Source organism: Photinus pyralis, unplaced genomic scaffold (genome assembly GCF_008802855.1).
Source record: "Photinus pyralis isolate 1611_PpyrPB1 unplaced genomic scaffold, Ppyr1.3 Ppyr1.4_LG1, whole genome shotgun sequence".
Classification (NCBI taxonomy): Eukaryota; Metazoa; Arthropoda; class Insecta; order Coleoptera; family Lampyridae; genus Photinus; species Photinus pyralis.
This window is the reverse complement of record NW_022170249.1, coordinates 57,147,232-57,171,924: the sequence shown is the minus strand read 5'-3', so window position 1 is coordinate 57,171,924 and position 24,693 is coordinate 57,147,232. Positions and strand designations below refer to the sequence as shown.

The window sequence follows — 24,693 nt, the reverse complement described above, 5'->3', positions numbered from 1 at the left end:
TGAAGCCGTGCGGATTCGGCAAGTTTTGTACGATACCAGTCATGCAGACTATATGAGGACAAAACTAAAAACTGAAAAGTGGGAGGAAATCGCTAAAGAAATCGGAATGAAAAGTGGTAAGTTTATTTATTATAAAGTGTACATATCTCAATATTTCCCTCTAGCAACACTTTCCCTCTGCCAAGGTACCACTCCTGCGGAGTTGAAATAATTTGTATAATTTTCTCGAATCTGAAAAGCTTTCTGTGTACTTCGAGCATTGCTCGATTTCAAGGAGAGCAGCTGATCTTGCGGCATATCTTCGTTGTCTTCCTCTTCACTTTGACGTACTGAATATTTCCTTAAATAATTGTGCAATACACATGCTGTCTTAACAACATTAATCACGCTTTCTACTTTAATTTCAAAAGGTGTTCGGAAAACTCGAAAACGCGAGGCAAGTATACCAAAAGCGCATTCAACCGTTTGGCGTGCTCGCGATAGTCGGTAATTAAAGACCTTGTTTTCAAAATTATCAGTGACACTTCGTTTGGGATAAGGTCGCATTAAATTCTCAGATAATGGGAAGGCCTCATCTCCTACAAACACATATGGCATTGGGTTCAGAAGTGGAGGCAGTACACAGTAGGTGCCGGAAGATGTAGAGTATGATCCAGCAATTTCTTTGCCAAAACGCCTGTACTGAAAACATTTCCGTCACTAAATCTTCCTTGTGATCCTACATCAATGGTGATGAATTTATAATCGGAGTCGACGACAGCCATTAGCACAATAGAAAAAGTATGTTTATAATTAATATAAGAGGATCCACTTTTACCGGGCTTTTTAATGACCACATGTTTACCGTCAATGGTTCCAATGCAATGTGGGAATTGCCATTTTCTCTGAAAGGAATCTGCAACTGACTTCCACTGTTCTTCAGTTGGTTGTGGCAAATATATTGGTTGCATCAGCTTCCAAATACCTCTCGCACAATGTTAGAAACTGTTCGATCACCCATTCTGTAGCTGTACGCCATACTTCTGTAGCTGTTTCCTGTTGCCAAGTATCTGAAAAGTAATAATGTGTTAAAAAAATTAAAAAGTTTGTTCATTTTTAAACTTTTCCCAGAGTTTATAAAGATGTAATTAATTCATTGTTGTAGGATCTGAAGCAAAGGCGTTGTGGGAAAAACTACGACATTCATTGAGAGATGCGATTCGAAGGCAACAAAAATGTTTCAAAAGTGGAGCAGCTGCAGAAACTATCAAAGAATGGAAATTTCAAAAACAGATGGGATTTCTGCAGCCTTATATGGTCAATAAATCAAGAGAAGGAAACCTCCGACAAGACGATGAAACTGAAAACCTATCACAAGATTTTGAATCCAATGTAGATGTTGCAGAGGTATATAATGAAAATTCACAACAAATGAACATACAGGACCAACCCGAAAATATGGAGGATGAATCCCAATCTCAGACACTTTCACAAACTGCTCCTACAATGTTATCTACAAAGCGGACGTTAATTGCAACCCCCAATTCAATTAAAAAAATGAAGAAAGATAATGTTACTACACTTTTTAAAGAAATAAGTATTGAGAAACGTGAGGAAAGAGCTAAAGCAAGAACGGAAGAGAGAAAAAATTTGGTACAGCAATTAAATCTTACACAAAATGATCCACTATTTCACTTTTTTTTGGCGATGTACCAATCTACTAAAAAAATGCCACCCTCATATCAACACATGGTTAAAAATGGTTTGTTCAACGAAGTTTCACAAGCGCAGGCCATGTTAATGGGTATTGGTTCTGCTGTCTACCAGCAGCCCAGCCCTGATCAGCAGCAGCTCTACTACCAGAATTTACATTCTCCTCCTGCAGCCACTCCATCCAGCAGCAGAGCATCATCAACTAGTTTCCATTCGGAACAGTCACTCTTAAGCACCCCTGAAATCTATCCGGAGAAAAACGATTACTCCACAAGTAGCAGTCGAGACGAGCTGATTAATTTGATCACTTCTTTTCCAGATAAATAATCTGATAAAAAAATTTAATAAAATAAAGTTACCTTAGAAATACACTTAGTTTCTCTTCCGTCCCGATGGGCCTTGTAGCGTTACATCCTTCTGCGTCAATTTCTTTTTTGATGATCTCATGCACTTCGATAAACTGGTCCCGGTTTAGCCGAAGATAATTTTTAAATTGTTCGTCGTTAAATTCTTTGGTCATAGCAAATTCTCCGTGACTTTTTCTTCTTTTTAAGTACAGACCTCTTGCTGCCTTTCTTTTGGTCATTTGGGAGATAAACAATACCAATTCGGATACGAGCTCATCTTCCGAATCAGATTCAGAACTGTCAAACGTAAGTGCCGTAGCTATTTCCATTGTGGGCCTGCAATCAACCGTTATTGCAAGAAGCAAACTGCGATCGTATTTGCGCGCGTTAGCAGTTAAACCCCCTCAAAATCTCACCGTGACTCACGCTGCGTCACCTCACCAAACTGCGAGTCATTTTGCGGCTAGCCTAATACTGAGACGACCTTCTGCCACTTCACTGAGTGCGCGGTCTATGGTTTCTTTAGGCAGGGCGAACGTTGAGACGCAGTTACGTGAAATGACACAGGGTGACTCACCACAGATTTCTGCAACCAAAGGACGTCTATACATCAGCGAATGTTCGGACGCAGCGTGACGTGTCGCAGTTTTGGTACGCCGTGAGTCTGCGATAGTCTGCGGTCTAATCACAAAATAGCAGTGACTTTTCCATTCTTCGTTTGTGTGTGTCGACAAAAAGGAAGATGGAGGAGAAGCTAATTGAAGCAGTTCGGTGTAGAAAGGTCTTGTATGACACAAGTGACGTTATTACATGAAGAGTAAATTGAAACAGCAATTATGGGAGGAAATTGCGATGGAGATTGTTCTTTTTCTTAAGTAACGACTTGTTGGCAATTTTTTCTTCAATAGAGTTGCATACGCTATTTCTTCCTCGGCAAACTCAGAATCAGATCCGAGTCTAACAAATTACATAGAATTACGTGACCAGCGTTTCATCTGTTCGCACGTACACGCGCAGGCAGTTCACTTCGCCCATGCGCGTCACTTCACCCTGCGTCACCACACGTCACACTGCGTCTCAACGTTCGCCCTGCCAAGCCAGAAACATATTTACCCGACGCGACGCAACGCAAGGCGATGCAACGCGACGTTACGAATTTCTGTCATCTGGATTTTCATAAGAGTGATCACACTTACGACATGGAACTCGACTTTACGCCAATCGACGCGATGCGATTCCAAATGTTTAGATTTTCGTCAAGCTGCATTGCGTTGCATAGCGTTGGCAGGTGTAAATCTGCACGCGCACACGTGCATCTTTTTTTCTTTTAGTTTAGTTTAACAATGGAAGCAGAGCTAATTGACCATGTGCGAGAGCATCCCTGTCTATATGACATAAAAAGCAAATTTTATAGAGATCAGGCAATAAGGCAGGAGGCCTGGGAGGATATCGCCAATATAATGAATGTAACAGGTAAGTTAATACAAATATTTATTTAAGTACACGTACAGTTAACGAGAAGTAAAGTAAAATTGCAAATATGCATGAAATTTGTCACGTGTCACATATTTTGTCTTCCTCGTCGTACGCGTTCCACTTGCCATGGAACACTTCCAGCTTCTGACATAAAATAATCTTTGAATTTGTCCCTAACGTACATAGCTTGTTGAGTATAATTTTGCCTTAATCGACCGAGATTATATAAACCAGATTCAGCCTGATTGAAGTGGTCATTTTCGGGCTCGAAGTCCCTATTATCACAAAGTAAATTATGTAGACAACATGAAGCTAGAACAATAGTATCCACCTTATCTGGTTGTACCTCCATGTAACGTAGAAAAATTCTCCATCTAGCGCTTAAAATCCCAAAAGCATTCTCTACCACTCTTCGAGCCCTGGATAATCGATAATTGAATATCTTATTAGCTTCATTACCTGCAATATTTTGTCTGCTATAAGGTCGAAGAAGGTAGTTTTTTAATGGAAATGCTTCATCTCCTACTATCACCAACGGTAATGCTTCTCCGCCTTCAACTAATGGCTTATCATGAGGTACGTTCATACTCTTGCTAGCTAATGATTTCCCAAGTTGAGAATTACTAAATATAGCCCCATCACTATTTCGACCGTAAGAACCTACATCAATTGCAATAAACTTGTAGTTGGCATCTACCAGTGCAAGAAGGACAATAGAGTAGTTTCCCTTATAATTATAAAAATCCGATCCGCTATTTATGGGACATCGTATGTTGATGTGCTTCCCATCAAGGGCTCCTAAACAGTTGGGGAAGTTCCATATATTCTTATAGCCTTCTGTAATTGTACGCCAAGTTTCTTCAGTAGGAGGTGGCATTACTATAGGGCCCAGCATCTTTCCAATGACTTCGCAAACTTCATATATAATACTTCGTACTGTACTGAATCCCATTTTGTAGCTGAATCCGAGAGAACGAAATGAATTTCCTGTAGCCAAAAATCTGAAAATCAGATATACCAATTGTTAATGATGTTTCTTTTATGTTTTAGCGGATGCAGTGAAAGCTTTGTGGGTGAAGTTAAGAAACGCGTTTATAGCGGCGAAGAAAAGAAGAAAAACAAAAAGCGGTCAATCAGCAAGAAAGATTGCTGCTTGGAAGTATGAACAAGAAATGTCTTTTTTAATTCCTTTTTTGGAAATGAGAGAGACATCAAGCAACTTAGAAAAAGTAACCAATGTGGAAGAAGAGGAAGAAGAGAGCCTTGATCCTGAAGATACACTGGACTCTGAAGAGGTCTCTCACACCCAGGAGCATGAGGGTGGAGAGAACAAGACACCAACTCGCGTAACGCCAGTGAAGATGCGTAAGCATCAGAATCCTGCGCAAGAGATGGTGCAAATAATGAAAAGGAATGCCGAAATGCGAATCAAGCGGCATGAGAATGACATAAAACATGATGAGGTGGATATGTTTTACTTGAGCATGGCGAAAACTGTAAAACGTCTACCTCAATTGGAGCAGGCGAAGATTCGTATGGCATTATGTCAGTTGGTGTCAGAAGCGGAAATTAGGGGTCTACAAGGAATTCCGGAACGTTCCACTTCTTCCTCCTCCATGTCAACTTTCACTTCGTCGTCTGCTCCTAGTCCAAATGTGGATCAAAGCTCGTACACAGAACAAGTGCACTATTCAAATTATTTTGGGGACATGAACCAATACCATAATTTGTAAATAAATGTTGTAAATTTGTTATTAAACGTAACTTACCTTAAGCAAACAGCTAGTCTTTCTTTGGTTCCAATTGCGCGTCGAAATTTTGAGTCAATTTTTCTAATCTTGTCTTTGATTAAATCGTGGAGATAATTGAACTGATTCTTGCTCATACGAAAGTACATGTGGAATCGATCACTATTCTCTTCTTTTTCCAAAATCTTAATTAAGGTATGATATTCACCATCGTTTTCTCTATTCAAATTAATTTCGTGTACCCACACACTTCTTCTTTTACAATGCGCTTCTATGCACATAATAGCCACGCACGCTTCCTCAATTTCTTCTTCGTATTCATCGGAACTACCCAAATCCATCTTATGTCGTCTGTTACTTTTGATGAACTGGAGATGACTGTATGTATTTTATGGTAAGTGAAGTGGCGTTCCGTTGCGTGACGGCGCGTCGCATCGTTCAAATATGCACACACAGGAAAAATAACGAAAATATGGCGTAACGTCGCGTAGCGTTGCGTCGCTTCGCGTCACCTATATATGTTTCCGGCTTTAATGTAGTCGCACGGCGCACGCGAAAGGGCGTCGGCATGACTCATTTCCGTCCCGGCTCCATCTCGTATTCTTGTAATAGAGTCGCCCACCGTGCGACTTGCGGATTTTTGGTTTTGTTTGTGTTTAAGAAAACCAGACACTGGCAATCCGTATACACAATAAACGAAACGGCACGCTCAGCAAATACATTCGCAACCTTTCTACCGCCCACGCTATCGCCATCAGCTCGATTTTTGAACTGTGGTATTTGTTTTCTTCGAGATCGCATGGACCAAGTGCATATTCCCTTCACCGTCGGATTCTAATAATAAGGCACCCAACCCGGCTGCACTCCCGTCGCAATGCAATTCCGTACGCGCTGCTTTTGGATCAAACAATCTCGTCGTCCGTCGGCCGCGTTGTAAGCGCTTCCCGTAAATCGACAAACGCGTTTTCCTGATCGTCACTCCACTTAAATTCGGCTTTCGCTTTTACTAATTCACTTAAGGCTCGCCCGCGTTTGGCATAATTCGGCACAAACCTCCTAAAGTAACCGGTTAAATCCAAATAACTCCTCACTTCATTTACATTTCGTGGCCGCGGATATTCAGCGATCGCTCTAGTTTTCGCCGCACTAGGTTCAAGCCCGTTTTTACTAAGAATAAACCCCAAGTACTCTACTTTGTCCATACCGAAATTAGGAGAGGTAGGGGTAATGGCGTAATGCCGCCCACCTAAAGGTGCGTATTCACTTGAACAAAAACATTCCGAACGAACCAAACGTACCGCGCGCGCCGAACAAACAACACAAACGCCTCGTGCAATTTTTCATGACTTGCCGCGCAAAGTTCTGTTCAGTTTGTTCCCATGAAAAACCGTTAACAAATCCTGTCAAATCGAATACATTTAAACATGGATAACGTTATTGTAGCAGCAGGTGCATATATTATTTTAAGTGCGCTTTGTGACAATGAGCAACGCAAAAAAAACGTGCAAAAAGAGTGTGGTTAAGAAAATTGTTCCGTAATCGCGGAAGTAGGTCGGTTTTAAATGATTTAGATTCGCTACACAGAAAAAAATGTTAGTTTCTGTAACTAAAATTAATTATCTACGCCCTTATTTACTAAAACAAATAATATATTGGGTTATCAACGCAACGAGATCGTTTAGTTAAGTTAATTCAAGTATCCGTAGAATCTAAATTTCATTTCTGATTAAATATTGTTAAGCAAACTAAATTTTTTTTCTGTCCTAAATAAGTAAACTTACTAATTATGTTCTAACAAAGCACCTTTGCGACTGGAAGAAAATAGTTCGTTATACTTTGCAAAATATTTCTTCGTGCAAACAATACCTTCTTTATATCCAGATTAAATATCATGCATGTAGATAAGTAAGCACCTTATTTGCCTTAATCAAAATTTTCCCCACAAAGAATAATTGCTCTTTGGTTCTACAAAATATAATTTGCTGCATCTTCGAATATATTATGTAGGTGCATGATTCGCTGCGTCAGACCAACGAAAGAACTTGACTGTATAAAGATGAACTGCATTATTTGCTTTATTGCGTTCATCGTTGCAACTTTCAACTGACGCGGGCACATTTTGTTATAATTTAGGTACTTTTACTACCAGTTTTCTGTGAAGTGTGAATGTGACTTCAGACTTGTGAAAATGGAAGAAAAATTAAGAGAGTGGCAGATGGAAGAACTTCTGGAAGTGTTCAAAGGTGAGAAAGTTTTACGTTTATTAATGCAAGTACCACTTAGTACATAGTTGCGGGGGCGTCTCTCATTGTTGCACCATCATTTCACAATAGTTAGCAATTTTCAATTTCCAGTCCAGTTTCACTACCTTTGTTCTGTACATTCTATGGAAACACTTGTTGCGTATGGCACATGGCGCACATGCCACATAACCTTGCTGTTGAATTGAACATGAACAGGAGATGATGGTGAAAATGACTGGTTTTTTTTAAAGTTAGTAGTACCATTGAAAAAAAAACACTTTTCGATGGCAGTACGATGTAGTATGTCGCTGCGCTGGTGATTAAATGAACAAAAAAAATGTCATGGAGTACCAACAATGAGTTTTTTTGTTTTTTAATGTCAATGTAGTTAAGACTGAAAAATGTGAGATTACCTCTGAGGAGTTTAAAATGCATATATCCGTACCGCACAAGCATGTTTGATGCTTTCACCTGTTTTCAAAAGATTTAATTGCAGTTGTTTCTTTCAGATAATGCAATCACATTAGATATGCTGCCGGATTTAACAAATTCTCTTTTAAGGGTGTATTCCACTTAAATTTTAATTCTGTTTATTTATTTATTTATTTATGATGGGTTGCATAATATGAAATGGTAACGAATAAACAAAGATTGAAGAGTTTACCTGCCCAACCATTGCATAAAGTAAACAAGTAATTACGCTAATTTACCCAGGTCATTAGTAACTGTGACGAATATGCATATATAATTAAACATCGATTAGAAAACGCCAATCATTGTCACAACGGCTAATCCTGGATAATTTCACTTTTCCCAGTATAAGACGTATATATTTTTTTAACCCAGTAATTACTCCATGAATTGCGTATTGACCCTATCTGGAAAATAACGCATGTAAGCGAATAAGTACCTATAAATTAGATATCTTTAAAAAATGTGTTACAAAAAATCGTCCAATTCGGGAACAACACAAAATAAATGAGAACTAACGCTTTTTACGCAAATTATATCTCTTTCCGAAGGATGCTACATGGGAATAATCTCAAATTTTTATCACACTCAAATTTTAGGGATGTTACAAAACCTCATCTGGCGTTAGCAAAAGTACATCGTGATTCGTGCTTACAAACTATGGCTATAAATCTACAGAGTAAACGAGAGAAACCAAAATTCGCAAGTAATGGTTATTTATACGTGTTTGATAGATTAAGCGAAAAAGATGTGTCTATCGAATTCTGGAGATGCGAAAGGAAGAACGTGTGCAAAGGAAGAATTCATGTTCAAAACAATGAAATTATTAAAGAAATCCGCGGCCACAGCCACGATAGTGATGCAGCAAAAGTGGAATCTGATATCGCCGTATGTGCTGTAAAAGCAAGAGCTGTTAATACGATGGAACAACCCAGCCAAATCATAAACATATGTTCGTCTCAACTTACTCCAGCGGCACAAGGTATCATAATTAATAATACTTTTTATCTTCAACTGCATTCCTTTCTTAACTTAATTTGCCCATATAGTGATTACCTTTGTTCTGTTATAAACAACGTTAATACTGCCCTTTACAACTAAATATATACATATATATGAATTTCTACAGCTGTCGTTCCCAATCGAAATGCACTAAAGCAGCGGTTCTCAAACTTTTTTCAACGCGGAACCCTAACCCTACTTACGATTACGTCGCGGAGCCCTATGATTTTGATTCTTATTGAAGTGGAAAAAAATTTTACTCAAAGACGTATTATCTCTACTTTTTACAACAGTATATGTATATAGGTAGGTATATAAGAAAATCACGATTATGAGTGGGATGAATGATATTGTTTCTTTGTAGCGCATAGTTTCTTGATATCGAGTTTATACTGTGCAGACTACAATACAATGAAAATAAGTGACACCATCTACAACACGTCGTCATTCAACTCATACTGCTAACTACGTACACATGAAGAGGTTCAGACGGTTCATAAGTTGACGATGCGCTTGCGCTAATATTCCTCTCTCAGGCAACTGCCACCAGGAACAATATCGTTGCTCTTTTAATTGTTAGTTATTAACTTCAACATTCTATATATTTTAAAATATTGCAGTGAAGGTTTAGTCTTTAGTAGTTATTTTCTTCTACTTATTTTTAGTACCTACCTTATTTTTAAAATTTTATTGACACATGAATGGTTACGCGGAGCCCTGGGGCTCCGCGGAGCACACTTTGAGAACCGCTGCACTAAAGAAAGTTATTAGACGCAAACGAAATGAAATGAATATTGCTCCTCCAAATCCCGCAACAGTACAAGAACTCGTTTTTCCCGATGAATATAGATCTTATGGATTGCCTAATGGCGAACAAGAATTATTTCTACTAGCAGATACAGGACCAATTCAAAATCGCATTGTCATATTTGGGAGAGAACGTTCATTACGTGTAACTCTATTGTTTCGTACTCGATTTACTCAAACTTTTTTTGTTATATTTAATAATTGTTCCAGATCCTTAGTGAGTCAGATAAATGGTACGTAGATGGCACTTTCAAGTCAACACCACCGTTATTTCATCAGGTTTACGTGATATTGCCTGAAAGGTTTGGTGGTGTGATCGCTTTGCTCTATGCCCTTCTACCCAATAAACTTCAAATAACGTATGCGACGATGATAGATCTGATACAAAATATTAATCCGCAATTGGCATTCAACCCTACGTATATATCCTGTGACTACGAGCTGTCAGCAATAAATGCATTTAAAAATGCGTTTCCAGGCGTTACAATGCATGGCTGTTTTTTTCATTTGACGAAAAACTTGAAAAAACATCTATCGATTTTGGGACTGTTACATCGCTACAACACCGATGCCGAATTTGCGGTGATGGCTAGAATGGTTAGTTCATTGGCGTTTGTTCCCATAAACGATTTGGACGAAGCTGTTGACGCGTTGGGTGAAGCTTTGCCAGTAGAACTTCAACCTCTTCTGCAATGGTTAGAAGACAATTACATCGGGCGTCCGAACCGAAGAGGAAATGGTAGAAGGCTAGCAATGTTCTCTCCAAATATGTGGTCTGTGTTCGACAGAGTGCAGAACAATCAAGACCGCACAAACAATCATGCCGAGGCCGCTCATCGGAGACTGCAAATTGAGCTGGGGATGGATCATCCCACGATATGGAAATTTGTTAACGCCCTAAAAAGCATTCAAAAGGGAAGGGACGGCGAGTACGAACAACTGTTGGCAGGGAGACAGCCACCAAAGAAACTCAAGAAGTACAGGGATGCCGATACTCGAATAACGCGATTAGTTTTAGATTTTGAAAACAGAAATATTATAGAGTATTTAAGAGGTATATCATACAATTATGAAATGAATCCATAAAATTGTTTTGTTTGTATATATTTGTAATCATATACATTCTTCGTATGTACAATTAAAGGTTTTAGTTTTTAATTCCTGGTGTTTACTTTGTACATCTTTTTGTGTTAAATGTTATTTTTATCGCGTCAAAACGGCTCGCACCAAAACGGCCTGCGCCATAACGGCCACGCCAAAACGGCTGCGCCAAAAAGGCCGCGCCAAAACGTCCTAGACCGTTTTTACGCAAATTAAATCTCTTTCCGAAGGATGCTACATGGAAATAATCTCAAATTTGTATCACACTAAAATTGTATAGTCCAGTCAACCTGTGTCGTAAAACACCCGTTGAAGGAAAAAAATAGTATAAAGCTAATTTTTTCCCCATCGACTACTACCATTTAGACAAGTGTTTAGCCAAAAGTCCCCGCCCCTACCCCCCTTGCTTCACCCCCTGTGCTCCCCTGAACATGAAAAGTGTAGGGGTTTCGTAAATCGCGTCTCTCTCGATTACTAAACAACATATCGGATTGCAATTTGTTTTATTCTCTTTGCTATAACATTGTCTACAAATAAGTTTCAGTTGACTTTCGTCGTAACTTTTACCGTTTGTTGGTAATGAGTATGAAAAGGTAAAAAGTGGTATATTTTTCGGTACGTAATTTTACTTTTTGTCGCAGAAATTTTCACGCCGACATTTTATCAAAAAATGTTGCCTACAAAAGTTGTAGCTCCCATTATTACCTTTAAAATGATATGACATAGTACGTACTTTGTTGAAGAGCCTGCGAGATTCAGCCGGTGTAATGCAGAATGCGTACCCAGTCGTGGCGGGCTTCGTCGAGGTAGGCCCGGCGGCGCGACGTTGGAATGCTAATATTGTTGTATAGTGAGTGTTTTTTTTTAACTTTAAGGTACACTATTGCATTTTCTCTAAACAAAACCAAACGAGTCTCAGTGAAACCTAAATTCCACCCTTTTTAAATTTGTGTCAAATATTAATAAGTCCTTGTAGGGGAGCTAGCACGAAATCCACTGAACGAGAATGATCAAAATTTTAACTGATGGAGTTCCATTTTGCCTTATCAGAGTATGCTAAAATCGATCGTCTGCCGCCTCAGGTCATACGACTTAAGGTGCTGCGGGTACTTCTTGCGGTACCAATTCTGAAAGGTTGTTTTTCGAGAAAATAAGTTATACACCAAATGAAAACGTTGATAATAGCTCTTAAAAAATATTTAAAAAAATCGCGTACATTTGATAACTCCGTAAAAAAACAATTCTTAGTCGGTTTTTCACGAACTTTCTACGGATATAACTAGGTTACGGTTAGACGAATGAAGCTGATTTTTTCTACAGACTGATGATAGGTACTACTAATGACTTAACGGTGGTTAGTTTTTAAATTTGTTCTCTAATTATAAGATTATCTTATCATCTTAACATTATAAGATATCTTCTAATTAGAGAAAAAATTTAAAAAAGAAACACTCTCATAGCCATTATGGCTGTGCCCATCATTATAGTCTGTAAAAAAAATCAGCTTCATTTATCCGACAGTAACCTAGTTATAACCGTAGAAAGTTCGTGAAAAACCGACTAAGAATTGTTTTTTACGGAGTTATCAAATGTGCGCGATTTTTTAAAATATTTTTTTAAGAGCTATTATCAACGTTTTCATTTGGTGTATAAGTTATTTTCTCGAAAAACAACCTTTCAGAATTGGTACCACAAGAAGTACCCGCAGCGCCTTAAGTCGTATGACCTGAGGCGGCAGACGATCGATTTTAGCATACTCTGATAGGGCAAAATGGAAATCCATCGGTTAAAATTTTGATCATTCTCGTTCAGTGGATTTCGTGCTAGCTCCCCTACTATAAGTACAGCTAAAAAACGTATTTTAAATAGTTTTTTGTTTGAAAATGCATGTAATATTTCGTTTATGTTGATTTAGAAGAAAATAATTGCGGTATCTTAATTTTTTTTTATTAAAAAATAGATTGATGTTGACCATTTCCGATTTGTTCTCGTTGATTTTGCCTTTGCCGAATAAAGAAGACCTGGTATCACATTCTGTGAGAACATAAAAAAAATCTCGTTTGGTTTTGTTTAGAGAAAATGCAATAGTGTACCTTAAAGTTAAAAAAAAACACTCACTATACAACAATATTAGCATTGCAACGCCGCGCCGCCGGGCCCACCTCGACGAACCCGCCACGACTGGGTATACGCATTCTGCTTTACACCGGCTGAATCTCGCAGGCTCTTCAACAAAGTACGTACTATGTCATATCATTTTAAAGATAATAATGGGAGCTACAACTTTTGTAGGCAACATTTTTTGATAAAATGTCGGCGTGAAAATTTCTGCGACAAAAAGTAAAATTACGTGCTGAAAAATATACTACTTTTTACCTTTTCATAGTCATTACCAACAAACGGTAAAAGTTACGACGAAAGTCAACTGAAACTTATTTGTAGACAATGTTATATAGCAAAGAGAATAAAACAAATTGCAATCCGATATGTTGTTTAGTAATCGAAAGAGACGCGATTTACGAAACCCCTACACTTTTCATGTTCAGGGGAGCACAGGGGGTGAAGCAAGGGGGGTAGGCGCGGGGACTTTTGGCTAAACACTTGTCTAAATGGTAGTAGTCAATGGGGAAAAAATTAGCTTTATACTATTTTTTTCCCACTAAAAACACAGGTTGACTGGACTATTAGGGGTGTTACGAAAAACGTCAGAAAAGACGCAAAGTTTTAATTCACCCAAAAATAAATTACATTTTCCGTGTGAATTCTATTACCCAGTATATTATGGAATTATAATACGTTCTAATGAATCCGGTTTCTTTTTGTAAATTAGTCCCGATAAACGCAACAATGCCGCTAATGAAGTCAGGCCTCCCGTATGATGTGTTGCCTACACTGTACATTTATAAATGATGAATGAATTCAATGGCCATATGCACCGTGGTATCATAAACCAAGCTTAATATTTAAGCTCGCTGAAGTTGACAGTATGGTATGCACCGTAGTAAAAAAGGAGCTTAAGCGCCGTTAATATTAAACCTTCATTTTTGGAGGCTTTAGCGTGTTAAGCTGAGCTTTGTTACAAACTAACCTCACTTTTTAAATTATAAAATATAATCTGCTCTTGTAGAAGTCGATTGCGATGGAAGTTGAAGATGAGATTATACTAGACGATGATCTGATTTTCTGGAAATAATTGAGTTTGGATTTCCTCGAAAATTTTACCAAAGACCAAATTTCTTTGAAGAAATGGATGACCTTAATTTCCTGAAGCGATTTCGATTAACTAAACAGGCCACAATGTCAGTTTTAGAACTAATAGAAAATCAGCTGGAGTTTGAGAATGATTTGTAAGTGACTGTTTTAAGCACTATACGAGTTATAGTGTATGGGCCAGTATTATGGCACTTTTTTATCAAAATAATCATAGGGCGCTTATTATTAATTATGTTGTAGGAATAACAGTGTATCACCAATCAATCAGCTGCTAACCACGCTTTTATTCTATGCAAGTAGCAGTCATCAAATAAACGTTGGTGATTACATGTGTATGAACCAAAGCACCGTTTTTCGTATTGTGAAAAAAGTATCACAACAAATTGCTGCTCTGCGAAATCAATTCATACAAATGCCTACGACTCCTGAGGAAATAATTTCTACCCAAAACAAGTTTTATAGAGTAGCACGTTTCCCTCGGGTAATAGGATGCCTAGACGGAACACACGTTAAAATTCGATCTCCAGGTTAACTTATAAAAATTTTATAACAGACCTAAACTATAACATTGCAGGAGGGGAGGATAGTGAAGTCTACAGAAACCGCAAGTCATATTTTTCAATAAATGTGCAACTTGTGTGTGATAGTGACTTAAAAATTAGTAACATTGTGGCCAGATGGCCCGGTTCGGCACATGATGCTACTATTTTTAACAATAGTCGCTTAAAGACACTATTTGAAGCTGGACACTTTAGATCTGCTATTATGCTTGGTAATTGCTGTTAATATTAAATACATCATAATGTACTTCTAATTAGCTGGCAGAAAGTAATGTAATCTTTACTTTAGGCGATAGTGGATATGGCTTAAAGCAATATTTACTAACACCACTTTTAAATCCAATAACTCGACCACAACAATTATATAACGAATCCCATATTCGTACCCGCAATTGCATAGAAAGGACAAATGGTGTATGGAAAAGAAGATTCCCAGTGTTGTGTTATGGGCTTCGATGTGAGATGGAAACTGGCTTAACAATAATTGTGGCTACAGCAGTTTTGCATAATATTGCAATTAATATGCGTGACGATGTTCCACCACCTCCAAATGACATCAATGCAGAAGAATTGGATTATTTAATTGCACAAGGACAGATTCCTGTTATAAATGTAAATGAAAATATTAATTATGATTTTAGGACAGACCTGATAAATAATCATTTTGCAAATTTATAATATTAAAGGTAGTTATAAAAAACGAAATTGTTATTTATTACCACATGTAACATATTATTCTACATATTTTTCATTTGCTATTTGAATATGCAGTAACTCAATTTCCAATTCACGTTTCTTAAGAACAAGTTCATTTTCTGCATGTAAATGTTTAATTTGTGCATCTACTAAGCTTAGTCTTTTGTCGAGTAACAGATTGTACTTTTTTGCTATCTCAGATGATGTAAGTGTCTTGACTACTGTTGTTGGTCTTCTTCTGTTTGCATTCTTTGGAGTGTTAACCTACAAAACGTTGCAATTAAAAGTCATCATACGATTAAAAAAATTGTTACCTTGTTGGGTGCTGGGGCATTATCAGGTTCCGGTATATTTTCTTTCTCTTCTGAGAAACGTAGAATTGCACTTGTAGGGCATTGTAGCTGTTTTGGAACATACTTTTTCCAATTCATTGTTGGGACTGGCATTTGGATAGCGTTAATGGAACTCTAAAATTTGATTCAATCAGATACATTTTTGTCCAGTACAAATTGTAACCACTGCTATCGATATACACACAATTAAGTTAAGCGGGGTTCACATTTGTGCATTTCCATGCTGCAACTGTGATGCGGCATTAAAATGCTTGCATTTTCCCCCTTCACATTATGCATTTTTTCTTGCAATTTTTGATGCGCATGGAAATGCATGCTTTAGACCACGTTCTATTTTGTATGCATTTTTTGGCGCATCTTTAGTAATATTTTTAGGAATATTTCTCTTGCCAATAGCTAGAATTAAGTTTGCAACGAAAAGTTCGTTGACTCATGGCTGTTTATGTTTCTTAACCTTACATTTTAATTTTAAACAGTTTGGAATTGGGTTAATTATTTTATTTAGTGTTAAAAATGAACCGTGAAATACGTGCTTTTCCATGGTCGCGTACCTTAGTGGAGGACCTTATAATTTTGTACGAAGCGCAACCCTTATTGTATACAACGAAAATGAAAGAATATAAGAATAAAATGAAACGGCAAAATGCAATACAATCAATAAAAAATGAATTGATGAAAAAGTATCAGGTTGAGTGCCGCAATTTAACGGACCAAGACATAATTAAAAAAGTACACGTAATTCGGACGCAATTTAAGAAAGAGGTGGCACTATTAAAAAAATTTTTGTCCAGTGGTTGTTCAGCAGATTCCTACGAACCGAAACTTTGGTGTTTTGACATGCTGCAGTTTTTAAACGAATGCGATCCAGTGAGGGAAAGCCAATCAAATATTGAACCATCAGTAAGTATTTATTTATAAGGTTTTTAAAATAATCACATTGTAATTGATTTTAAGGAGACCCAAATATTCACGCCCAATGGTACTACAGTTACATATGATGAGGATATTGTGTTTGAAGGCACGCTGGAAGACCTGGATGAATATGAAGTTGATGCTTTCAATAACAGTCCATGCACTTCACAAACATCGACATCAAGGGCAACTACACCTACAGTATCAAAAAGCAAGAGGAAAATGCAGAACTCTGTGGCAGACCTAATCCAAACCGCTGTACAATCCCTCGAAAGTTGCAAAAAAAGGCCCCACATTGAAGATGAATTTGATATATTTGCAAAGTAAGTGTTTTAAATAGCAATTAAATAAGTTGCCAGTGATAAATATTAAAAAAACTATCAATTTTTATTATGTTGTAGGACAATCGCAACAGAGTTGAGGAAAGTCGAAGACCCTTACAAAATACGGATGTTGAAGAAGGAGATATTTACAAAAGTTGTTGATGCTCAATATGATTAGATTTTATTTTGTACATTTGTTTATTGATAATAATAATGCTATGCTAAGTCATTTTGCCATTCTACTGCTCCTATACCATTTACATATTGTACAAATTCATTTCGATTATCAAGTGCTGATGCAGTTGACCTGTTGCCTGCTTGTCGACTTAAGGTGTACTTAAATGTGAATCGCCTATCAATGTTCTGTTCCTTAACATCATAACCATTTGGGGACCTTGTTCGCAAAAAATTATGTAGCACAATGCATGCTAGAGTTAATGTTTGGGCCTTACTTGGGTCCAAACTTATAATGTTCAATAATACACGAAAACGATTTGTTAATATCCCAAATGCGTTCTCCACAACTCTTCGTGCTCTGCTTAGGCGATAATTGAATATACGTTGTTGCCAAGTCATATTACGAAATGGAAACGGCTTTAAAATATGACGGGATAATGGAAATGCTGCATCAGCAACTATTACATATGGTACTGGTTTGGTACCCGCTGGCAATGGTCTTTCCTCTGGAAAATTTAATTTGTTTGTTTCAATCGCTGCAGCAAGTGAACTATTCTTGTATACACCCCCATCTGAAATTTTTCCATTTCTACCCACATCGACATATAAAAAGCTATAATTGGCATCAACCAAAGCCAATAGTACGATACTGTGTGTGTGCTTATAATTAAAATATGACGATCCTTCATTTGCGGGAGCTTTTATAACAACGTGTTTACCATCTAATGCACCTAACACATGTGGCAAGTTCCATCTTTCTTCAAATTCATTAGCAATTTTTAACCATTCTTGGGTTGTAGTAGGCATCTAAAAATATTATTTAGTTAAACATCATTTTTATTCATTGTCGAGTGTAGCTGTATCTACCTTTAAATACTGATTTTTTAAATTATTGTAAATGGCAATGCAAACTTCTGGGATTATTCCAGCAATTGTTGATTGTCCCATTCTAAATGAAAAGGAAAGACTTTTATAAGACTCGCCAGTAGCTAGATAGCGCAATGTAACAGATAATCGGTCTTTGGCCGAAATTGCATTCCTGAATTTAGTGTCCTGTTTCTGTATATCATTTTCAATAAGTTTCAATAGATCATTGAAAGTATCTTCATCCATTCTAATAAAATTCTTGTAATTTTCTTTATCCAGCACTGCTAATTCATTGTGCAACAAATTAGAATTGCCTTGACTATTTGTTTCCCGTTGCTCAATCCATGGTCTTACCCACCACCGTCTCTTACGATTTAATAATAAAGCTGCAGATGCACCAATTATAAGTGTTATTAGAACAATTTCTTCCACATCCATACTTCAAGTATTTGAACTTTGAGGGAAAAATTTATAAGAAAAACACTTTTATTTTTTACTCCAGAATGCCAATTGAGGAGAACTGGGTTGGCAAAAAGTAAATTCCCTAACTAGTGATATTTGTAATTGCATCAAAAATTGCAGTAATCTGAATAGCTACGCGCGCATGAAAAAATGCAGCAACTTGATGCGCCATCAAATGCAGCATGAAAATGCACAAATGTGAACCCCGCTTTACTGGTTTAGTTAGGTCTATGTAACCGTTACTACTAACTATTACTGATAAAAACTTACCTGTGCTTCCACATTAACAGTATCCGCTACACAGTTTTCGGTAGTTGCAACTTCGCATGGGTATGCCTCTAATTCAAGAACAACTTCCTCATTACCTTCAATGTGGGGTATCTCCGTTTCATCTGCATCATCATCAAATGGATTTTTAAGACCCAACAAAGTTTTCTCATTTAAAATGGCCATTAAAATGTCATCCATCAGTGTATCGTCCCCATCTTTCTTCTTCTTTGGCGGTGGACCGCCACCAGTTAATAATGCTTCTCTTTTATTAGTAGCTAAAGTTTTCCGGAGCTCTTTTTTTCGGTTTTCATACCATTTCTTGAGGCTCAGTGCATTTCTGTATGTGGTGCAGGTAGATGAAGCATTAAACTCGGCTTCTATTTCGTCCCACGCCTTTTCTTTTTGTCCCGTTTAAACGCGATCAGTCTTCTTGTCCTCTAGGATCTTGTAATATTTTTGAGATATAATCGTTAAAAGATGAAGCTTCTCTGTACTGGAAAAGTTGGGCACTCGAACTTTTGCGTTGCTCATATTTGTATAGTTTTAACAAAGACGTGAAATCTGTACAATACTACAATCACAATTCACAATGTTATTTGAGGTTATAACATGTCAAACAACTGAGTAGACGAAGTGCATTGTGGGTTAAAAATGCTACGTTGCCAAACATATTCACGGTTTACCAAAACTCGGTTTAGTTTGGTACGGTGCATTACCAAAAATTATGTATAGCGCTTAACTACTTAAGCGAGCTTACGTAAGCGCAGTTTAAATAAAAAACGGTGCATATGGCCATAAACGCTACAAGTTTTCGTAAAAAATTTCGAATGAATATTTCGTTTAAAATTTTTTGTAATTTATGTGAAAAGTTGGTCGATGGCTCTATGGTTTGCTAATGTTTTTTCTGAGTATGCTACAGGGAGATTTTTAAAATAATTTGTGTTGACACCATTTTACCTATAAAAGTTCACTTTTTATTGGCAGTGGTCTAAAAAATTGTTTTTTCTTAAATATTAAAATTTTGTTCTGTAGCATACTTTTTAGGGCCGGTTGTTCAATCACGGTTTAAACTGCAGATTAGGTAATCCGTAGTTTAAGATAATCCACAGTTTATCTTTTATTGCGTTGCTCATTCGCAGTTTAGGGAGAGTTTAACTAAACTGCGTTTAATGAAATTTCTATTGGTGGCAACACTGTAATCCGCTCAAATTTTGACGTTTACGCTATTCAAACTTCAAATTTGGTTTGTTTACAAGCGTGTATGTTGTTTTGTTCGTGATTGAAATAGTGTCTGTATTTTTTGTGTAATTAATCATAGCTAGTAACACCGTTTGGAAATGGAGATTGGTGATTTAGTACGGAAGCGACCACGATCTGTAAACTTCAATCCAACGATGCGATGCTTCTGCAGCTCGTCAAAAAGTTTCGAGCAACAATAGAGTGTAAAAAAACGGACGTTCTTAATAACCGCTTCAAAGACGCTGCATGAGGCTGAGGAGTTTAATGCTGCAGGAGGTCAAGTAAGGGAAGCGAAAACACTCAGAAGCAAAAAAAGGTTTTAAAGAAAAAATTTGCAAATAAAAAGAGATATTTAAATGCTACTGGGGAAGGGCCAGCGAAGAAAATAATAACGACGGATGTAGACGAGCAAATAGAGGAATTGCTTGGAATGAGAGGTTCTTCTTCATCGTCCAAAAACAGCTGCATTAGCTCCAAAAAACCATCATCAGTAATTGGCTTATCAAAATCCGTGTAGTTCATCTTGATTAACAAACCATGAGACCAACAGCCCTAAATGACAAGAATAACGTTTTCGCGTTTGTTTGATTATGTAGGTATTTGGGGTTATGTTTGACGGTTTAGGACCGTTAAACGGCCCTCTTTCACCGTTTAGTTAAACCTCTAATCTAAACCGAGTTTAACGTTAAACCGCAGTGGTGCAATGCATTAAACTAAGCTTACAGCTTTAAACGCCAGTTTAAGCTAATCTACAGTTTAAACCATGATTGAACAACCGGGCCTTAAATGTATAATTTACACGAAAAAAATTAGCCCCGTCTTTCATCTCATGTTTTACAGAATTGAGACGAAATATAAATCGGACTATTTTCGCATAAATGTTGCACTACTGGATTACACCCTTAAGAGAACTAATACCGAAAATTGGCACCCGAATCAAGTTTAAGAGAAACCTCGAGCTTTTTCTATCACCTCCCCCTATTTTTTTCGAGCTTGCTACAAACGAGACTGGCGTAAGTAAAAATCAAAATATGGTCCAGAGGAGGAAATACTATCTAACCCATAAAGTTACTCCTCAAATATTCCCCCCCCCCCGCGAATCCTTGTAGGGGTCTTACAAACTTATTTTTACATTTTTTTATTTCCTGTGCGTCCCTCCTTTGTCTTCTTCTGATTTGAACATTAAATAAACACCATGCTTAATTAATATGCATGTATTATTTTAGATGGATAATGTGATTTCTCCTGCACCATCGTCATCTACGCTAACAAATCCTTCCTCTTATTCTTTAGTAACGAACAATGACGTAAACGACATTGAAGAGTTCGACTTTGTAGAAGTTAGTTGCTTTGTAATTTTTTTTAACCGATATCTACAATCTTGTAGCAACTACCCAGGTAGCACCCTTCGTCTTTATGACGACATTTTAAAGTCATTTATCGTCTGAGACGTCATACGTTCCTATCTGTAGGTCAAAATGACGACTTTCTTAAACTGTCATTATGACGGGCGCAAATTGACGTACGATTGACGTACATCAGTATTTATCTTTAGCCATTAAAGTTAACAATTTTGTAAATATAAAGTGATTATAAAATCAACGCGTTTGGTTAGACTTTCATTATCCAAAGTAATAAATATTGAAATAGGTACTGCTTTAAATTCGCGCCATTTACGGTTTCGAAGCTAGGCTGGCTCATCGTTCGTCTCCGTGTTACGTTTTGCAACAGCTTCGTGCAACGTTCAAGCACGGCGTGTGTAAGTGCAGATGGCAGCAAGTTATTAATCGTTAAAGTTTGATGAAGGGCTAATAAGAGGATAGCATACCAACGTTGCCTAATCTCGAACTGTCAGCAATCTAACCCTCTAACCTTACTTTTTTTTACTCTTCATGCTTCATCTCTTGACGGACTGTGAATTTGTGACTGGGACTGTGGTCATTTAATTTTTAATTTGATTACGCTTAAGTTAGAAATATGAGTGTTACCTGTTTAATTTGTGGAAAAATCTTTTCTTGTCAAAGTAGTGCAAATCGGCATAGAAAAGAAAATCATAATTTGAATAGTTTTGTTGTGGAGTACGAAAAATCTGTTGGTGATTTTAAATGTTTGGAAGAAAATTGTAACGTGTCTTTCAAATGTTGCGATTCTTTAAGAGAACACTTAAAATTGAAGCACACCATTGATTGTCAAAGGATTGATATTGATTTTGAATCTATGTGTGGTAAATAATTGGATACTGAAACCATTTCAAAGTATATAACTAATATTGTTTTTATTTTGCAGAATTTAACGTCTGGCTACAAAATCAAGAAACGGAAAATCTTATTAAGTTTACAAAAAAAAACTGGCGTTAAAAGATCTAAGGATGGTGTAACAGAAACCAGTTACTCTTACTGTGTTCGATCAGGTATTTACAAATGTGTTAGGTATATATCCATAATTAATTATATTTAATCTTTGTAGGATTACAATCTATTCCCACAACAAATCTCAAACGGTTTCCAAAGAGCCAAGGATCTTGCAAAATTGGTAGTTTTTGCACTAGCCAAATTATCTTAAAACATAATACAGTCACTAGTAAATGTCAAGTGATATATTACAAAAGTCATTATGGCCACAAAAATGAAGTACAACACCTAAGAATACACAAAAGTGATAAAAAGACTGTTGCTTCAAAATTAATAGTAGGAGTACCACCTTAAGGTAAATGTTTTAAATAGTTAGGCTAATAATTAACGTGGTCATCGATTTTTAGGATATTGAACTCAGTTCGAGAATCTGTTAGTAACAAGCTTAGCAGGACTGCTCTTATAACCAGGAAAGACATTAATAATATAAAGATCGCTTACAATATCAATATTAATGATGGATATAGGCATCATGATGATGCTACTAGCGTCGATATCTGGGTTCAGCAGTGCTCAGAAGCTGAAAATAACCCTGTTATCTTATATAAAAAACAAGGAGATATTTCTATTGGTTTACAAGAAAGTGATTTTTGTTTAGTCATCTTGGATAGGAGTCAGTTAGAATTATATAGGAAGTTTGCTCAAAAATATGTTGCCATAGACAGCACTCATGGGCTTAATGCTTATGATTTTGAATTGACAACGCTCCTGAGTATTGATGAGTTTAACACAGGCATACCATTTGCATTTATGTTCTCCAATAGAAAAGACTCTTACATAAATGAAATCTTTTTCAAAAGCGTCAAGGATGTGTTAGGATCGATTTTAACAGAGACTTTCATGTCTGACATTACAGAAGTTTTTTATGGACCATGGAAGAAAATAATGGGGCCTGCCAAAAATCAGTTATATTGTTCGTGGCACATTGATCGTGCTTGGCAATCAAATTTGTCGAAGATTAACGACATTGAAACAAAGGAGTGGGTTTATAAAACATTAAAGTATCTGCAAACCCTACTAAGTGTGGAACTTTTTGAAAAAGGTCTACAAGATTTTGTAAAATTATTAACTGAAAATAAAGCATGCATAAAATTCAAGGAATATTTCTGCACTTACTATGTGCCATATTCTAAAAAGTGGGCCTATTGTTTTAGAACAGGATGTGGCGCAAACACTAACATGCATCTTGAAAGCATGCACAAGACATTAAAATACTTGTACTTACAAGGGAAGAAAATAAAGCGCTTGGACAAAACTGTTCATGTCTTGATGGAGTTTTTAAGAAATAAAAAGATTGAAAGAGTAATAAAATTAACTAAAGGAAGTACAACTAGTCATATTAACAAAATTCATTTACATCATCGAGTTGCTATAACTTCACAATTTAATGTTGAAGTAATTCAATCTGAGAAATATTTTTCTGTGACAAATAGTAATAAAGCTACATATTGGATCACACGAAACCTCCTCGAGAACTCTGTATGCTGCGGTATGAAATGCAGCATTTGTAGTATATGTATACATGCATACAGGGTGATTCCTATAGTACCTGCCACCGTTTGGGAGCGTGTAGGTGGTGCGTAGGGGAGTATTTTGATATAGGACACTTGGGGTCGGAAATCTAAATTAAGGGTGCCAGAGCCAAATTTACCTTCTGGAATTTCGCGCCTGTAGGTAGGCAACCCAACCGGCCGGCGGTGCACACGGAGCGATCTCAGGCGGCGATGTGTGGCTGACACTTGATCAGAATTTTGTTTAAACCCACGAAATCCCGTCTGCAACGACGCGTATCAAGTGAATAAACACTATGGAAATAGTATAATAATAGTTGGCTAGATGTAGGAAGTGCATTGAGAACAACGGTGGCCACGTTGAACACTTGTAAACGTTATTGCTTTTGACTGTCGTTTTCCCTCCTTCCCTCCCATGTCGCTCCCTCGCGCTAACTCGCTCTGCATCGCTCCGCGCGAAACGTCGGTCGGTTGGGTTGCCTACATACAGGCGTGAAATTCCAGAAGATAAATTTGGTTCTGGCGCCCTTATTTTAGATTTCCGAACCCAAGTGTCCTATATCAAAATACTCCCCTAGGCACCCCCTATACGCTCCCAAACGGTGGCAGGTACTATAGGAATCACCCTGTATAGTTGTACATGTGCAGATTATTCTATTAGGACAACAATCTGCAAGCATGTACATTATATTGCGTTGAAGTTTATGAATAATTGTATTAATCCAGTTGACACTGCAGAAGGTCAACAAGAAGCTAGTGTAATTGGACGTAGTTATGCAGAAACATACCAAGCATCAAAGGTGTGAAAATGA

General features: G+C 37.2%; 9 protein-coding genes and 1 long non-coding RNA gene across 14 annotated transcripts; 5 read left to right on the top strand and 5 right to left on the bottom strand.

Annotated features, from left to right (window-relative positions):
• Nucleotides 1-49: 49 nt before the first annotated feature.
• Nucleotides 50-2,103, top strand: LOC116160309. The gene is made up of 2 exons (XM_031473496.1): nucleotides 50-116; nucleotides 1,145-2,103. The coding sequence occupies exons 1-2, from the start codon at nucleotides 53-55 to the stop codon at nucleotides 2,017-2,019; spliced, it is 939 nt and encodes a 312-aa protein (XP_031329356.1). The 5' UTR covers nucleotides 50-52; the 3' UTR covers nucleotides 2,020-2,103.
• LOC116160312 lies at nucleotides 108-710 on the bottom strand. Its single transcript, XR_004143178.1, has 2 exons — nucleotides 624-710; nucleotides 108-578 (listed from the first exon to the last, which is right to left on the bottom strand). It is a non-coding gene; the product is annotated as an uncharacterized LOC116160312 (long non-coding RNA).
• Nucleotides 919-2,509, bottom strand: LOC116160311. The gene is made up of 3 exons (XM_031473498.1): nucleotides 2,456-2,509; nucleotides 2,052-2,375; nucleotides 919-1,049 (listed from the first exon to the last, which is right to left on the bottom strand). The coding sequence occupies exons 2-3, from the start codon at nucleotides 2,366-2,368 to the stop codon at nucleotides 950-952; spliced, it is 417 nt and encodes a 138-aa protein (XP_031329358.1). The 5' UTR covers nucleotides 2,369-2,375; nucleotides 2,456-2,509; the 3' UTR covers nucleotides 919-949.
• An 866-nt stretch (nucleotides 2,510-3,375) lies between these two features.
• Nucleotides 3,376-5,291, top strand: LOC116160310. The gene is made up of 2 exons (XM_031473497.1): nucleotides 3,376-3,512; nucleotides 4,566-5,291. The coding sequence occupies exons 1-2, from the start codon at nucleotides 3,383-3,385 to the stop codon at nucleotides 5,246-5,248; spliced, it is 813 nt and encodes a 270-aa protein (XP_031329357.1). The 5' UTR covers nucleotides 3,376-3,382; the 3' UTR covers nucleotides 5,249-5,291.
• LOC116160308 (protein ALP1-like) lies at nucleotides 3,505-5,621 on the bottom strand. Of its 2 annotated transcripts, XM_031473495.1 has the most exons (3): nucleotides 5,285-5,621; nucleotides 3,847-4,516; nucleotides 3,505-3,790 (listed from the first exon to the last, which is right to left on the bottom strand). In XM_031473495.1, exons 1-3 carry the CDS (start codon nucleotides 5,602-5,604, stop codon nucleotides 3,770-3,772), a joined length of 1,011 nt encoding a protein of 336 aa, XP_031329355.1. In that variant the 5' UTR covers nucleotides 5,605-5,621; the 3' UTR covers nucleotides 3,505-3,769. The 2 variants fall into 2 exon arrangements, with proteins under 2 accessions (XP_031329355.1, XP_031329354.1); XM_031473494.1 differs by having other exon boundaries at nucleotides 3,505-4,516.
• A 3,920-nt stretch (nucleotides 5,622-9,541) lies between these two features.
• Nucleotides 9,542-10,872, top strand: LOC116164013. Its single transcript, XM_031478143.1, has 2 exons — nucleotides 9,542-9,554; nucleotides 9,997-10,872. The coding sequence occupies exon 2, from the start codon at nucleotides 10,156-10,158 to the stop codon at nucleotides 10,870-10,872; it is 717 nt and encodes a 238-aa protein (XP_031334003.1). The 5' UTR covers nucleotides 9,542-9,554; nucleotides 9,997-10,155.
• A 3,212-nt stretch (nucleotides 10,873-14,084) lies between these two features.
• LOC116159254 (putative nuclease HARBI1) lies at nucleotides 14,085-15,340 on the top strand. 2 transcript variants are annotated; one of them, XM_031472206.1, is made up of 3 exons: nucleotides 14,085-14,234; nucleotides 14,341-14,627; nucleotides 14,675-14,919. In XM_031472206.1, exons 1-3 carry the CDS (start codon nucleotides 14,134-14,136, stop codon nucleotides 14,884-14,886), a joined length of 600 nt encoding a protein of 199 aa, XP_031328066.1. In that variant the 5' UTR covers nucleotides 14,085-14,133; the 3' UTR covers nucleotides 14,887-14,919. The 2 variants fall into 2 exon arrangements, with proteins under 2 accessions (XP_031328066.1, XP_031328065.1); XM_031472205.1 differs by lacking the exon at nucleotides 14,085-14,234 and adding an exon at nucleotides 14,950-15,340 and having other exon boundaries at nucleotides 14,300-14,627; nucleotides 14,675-14,872.
• A 23-nt stretch (nucleotides 15,341-15,363) lies between these two features.
• LOC116164006 lies at nucleotides 15,364-20,481 on the bottom strand. The gene is made up of 4 exons (XM_031478137.1): nucleotides 20,385-20,481; nucleotides 18,721-19,118; nucleotides 15,671-15,823; nucleotides 15,364-15,620 (listed from the first exon to the last, which is right to left on the bottom strand). Exons 1-4 carry the CDS (start codon nucleotides 20,479-20,481, stop codon nucleotides 15,393-15,395), a joined length of 876 nt encoding a protein of 291 aa, XP_031333997.1. The 3' UTR covers nucleotides 15,364-15,392.
• LOC116159255 lies at nucleotides 15,981-17,173 on the top strand. Its single transcript, XM_031472207.1, has 3 exons — nucleotides 15,981-16,609; nucleotides 16,664-16,944; nucleotides 17,023-17,173. Exons 1-3 carry the CDS (start codon nucleotides 16,223-16,225, stop codon nucleotides 17,120-17,122), a joined length of 768 nt encoding a protein of 255 aa, XP_031328067.1. The 5' UTR covers nucleotides 15,981-16,222; the 3' UTR covers nucleotides 17,123-17,173.
• Nucleotides 17,109-18,654, bottom strand: LOC116159253 (protein ANTAGONIST OF LIKE HETEROCHROMATIN PROTEIN 1-like). Of its 3 annotated transcripts, none has more exons than XM_031472203.1 (3): nucleotides 17,989-18,654; nucleotides 17,397-17,928; nucleotides 17,109-17,338 (listed from the first exon to the last, which is right to left on the bottom strand). In XM_031472203.1, the coding sequence occupies exons 1-3, from the start codon at nucleotides 18,424-18,426 to the stop codon at nucleotides 17,271-17,273; spliced, it is 1,038 nt and encodes a 345-aa protein (XP_031328063.1). In that variant the 5' UTR covers nucleotides 18,427-18,654; the 3' UTR covers nucleotides 17,109-17,270. The 3 variants fall into 3 exon arrangements, with proteins under 3 accessions (XP_031328063.1, XP_031328064.1, XP_031328062.1); XM_031472204.1 differs by having other exon boundaries at nucleotides 17,109-17,928; nucleotides 17,989-18,374; nucleotides 18,429-18,654; XM_031472202.1 differs by having other exon boundaries at nucleotides 17,109-17,928.
• Nucleotides 20,482-24,693: the final 4,212 nt, after the last annotated feature.

Excerpts from the sequence above, each read along its gene's own strand:
- LOC116160309 (XM_031473496.1), top strand. The coding sequence starts at position 53 with ATGAGGACAAAACTAAAAACTGAAAAGTGGGAGGAAATCGCTAAAGAA. Across the intron at positions 117-1,144 it reads AGAAATCGGAATGAAAAGTG|GATCTGAAGCAAAGGCGTTG; the intron begins GTAAGTTTATTT and ends TCATTGTTGTAG.
- LOC116160311 (XM_031473498.1), bottom strand. The coding sequence starts at position 2,368 with ATGGAAATAGCTACGGCACTTACGTTTGACAGTTCTGAATCTGATTCG. Across the intron at positions 1,050-2,051 it reads AAACTAAGTGTATTTCTAAG|ATACTTGGCAACAGGAAACA; the intron begins GTAACTTTATTT and ends ATTACTTTTCAG.
- LOC116160310 (XM_031473497.1), top strand. The coding sequence starts at position 3,383 with ATGGAAGCAGAGCTAATTGACCATGTGCGAGAGCATCCCTGTCTATAT. Across the intron at positions 3,513-4,565 it reads CAATATAATGAATGTAACAG|CGGATGCAGTGAAAGCTTTG; the intron begins GTAAGTTAATAC and ends TTTATGTTTTAG.
- LOC116160308 (XM_031473494.1), bottom strand. The coding sequence starts at position 5,604 with ATGGATTTGGGTAGTTCCGATGAATACGAAGAAGAAATTGAGGAAGCG. Across the intron at positions 4,517-5,284 it reads AGACTAGCTGTTTGCTTAAG|ATTTTTGGCTACAGGAAATT; the intron begins GTAAGTTACGTT and ends TCTGATTTTCAG.
- LOC116164013 (XM_031478143.1), top strand. The coding sequence starts at position 10,156 with ATGATAGATCTGATACAAAATATTAATCCGCAATTGGCATTCAACCCT.
- LOC116159254 (XM_031472205.1), top strand. The coding sequence starts at position 14,429 with ATGTGTATGAACCAAAGCACCGTTTTTCGTATTGTGAAAAAAGTATCA. Across the intron at positions 14,628-14,674 it reads CGTTAAAATTCGATCTCCAG|GAGGGGAGGATAGTGAAGTC; the intron begins GTTAACTTATAA and ends ATAACATTGCAG. Across the intron at positions 14,873-14,949 it reads TAGATCTGCTATTATGCTTG|GCGATAGTGGATATGGCTTA; the intron begins GTAATTGCTGTT and ends TCTTTACTTTAG.
- LOC116159255 (XM_031472207.1), top strand. The coding sequence starts at position 16,223 with ATGAACCGTGAAATACGTGCTTTTCCATGGTCGCGTACCTTAGTGGAG. Across the intron at positions 16,610-16,663 it reads AATCAAATATTGAACCATCA|GAGACCCAAATATTCACGCC; the intron begins GTAAGTATTTAT and ends ATTGATTTTAAG. Across the intron at positions 16,945-17,022 it reads GAATTTGATATATTTGCAAA|GACAATCGCAACAGAGTTGA; the intron begins GTAAGTGTTTTA and ends ATTATGTTGTAG.
- LOC116159253 (XM_031472202.1), bottom strand. The coding sequence starts at position 18,426 with ATGGATGTGGAAGAAATTGTTCTAATAACACTTATAATTGGTGCATCT. Across the intron at positions 17,929-17,988 it reads TAAAAAATCAGTATTTAAAG|ATGCCTACTACAACCCAAGA; the intron begins GTAGATACAGCT and ends TAATATTTTTAG.
- LOC116164006 (XM_031478137.1), bottom strand. The coding sequence starts at position 20,481 with ATGAACTACACGGATTTTGATAAGCCAATTACTGATGATGGTTTTTTG. Across the intron at positions 19,119-20,384 it reads AGAAGAACCTCTCATTCCAA|AAAAGGCGTGGGACGAAATA; the intron begins GCAATTCCTCTA and ends CGGGACAAAAAG. Across the intron at positions 15,621-15,670 it reads ATGCCCCAGCACCCAACAAG|GTTAACACTCCAAAGAATGC; the intron begins GTAACAATTTTT and ends AACGTTTTGTAG.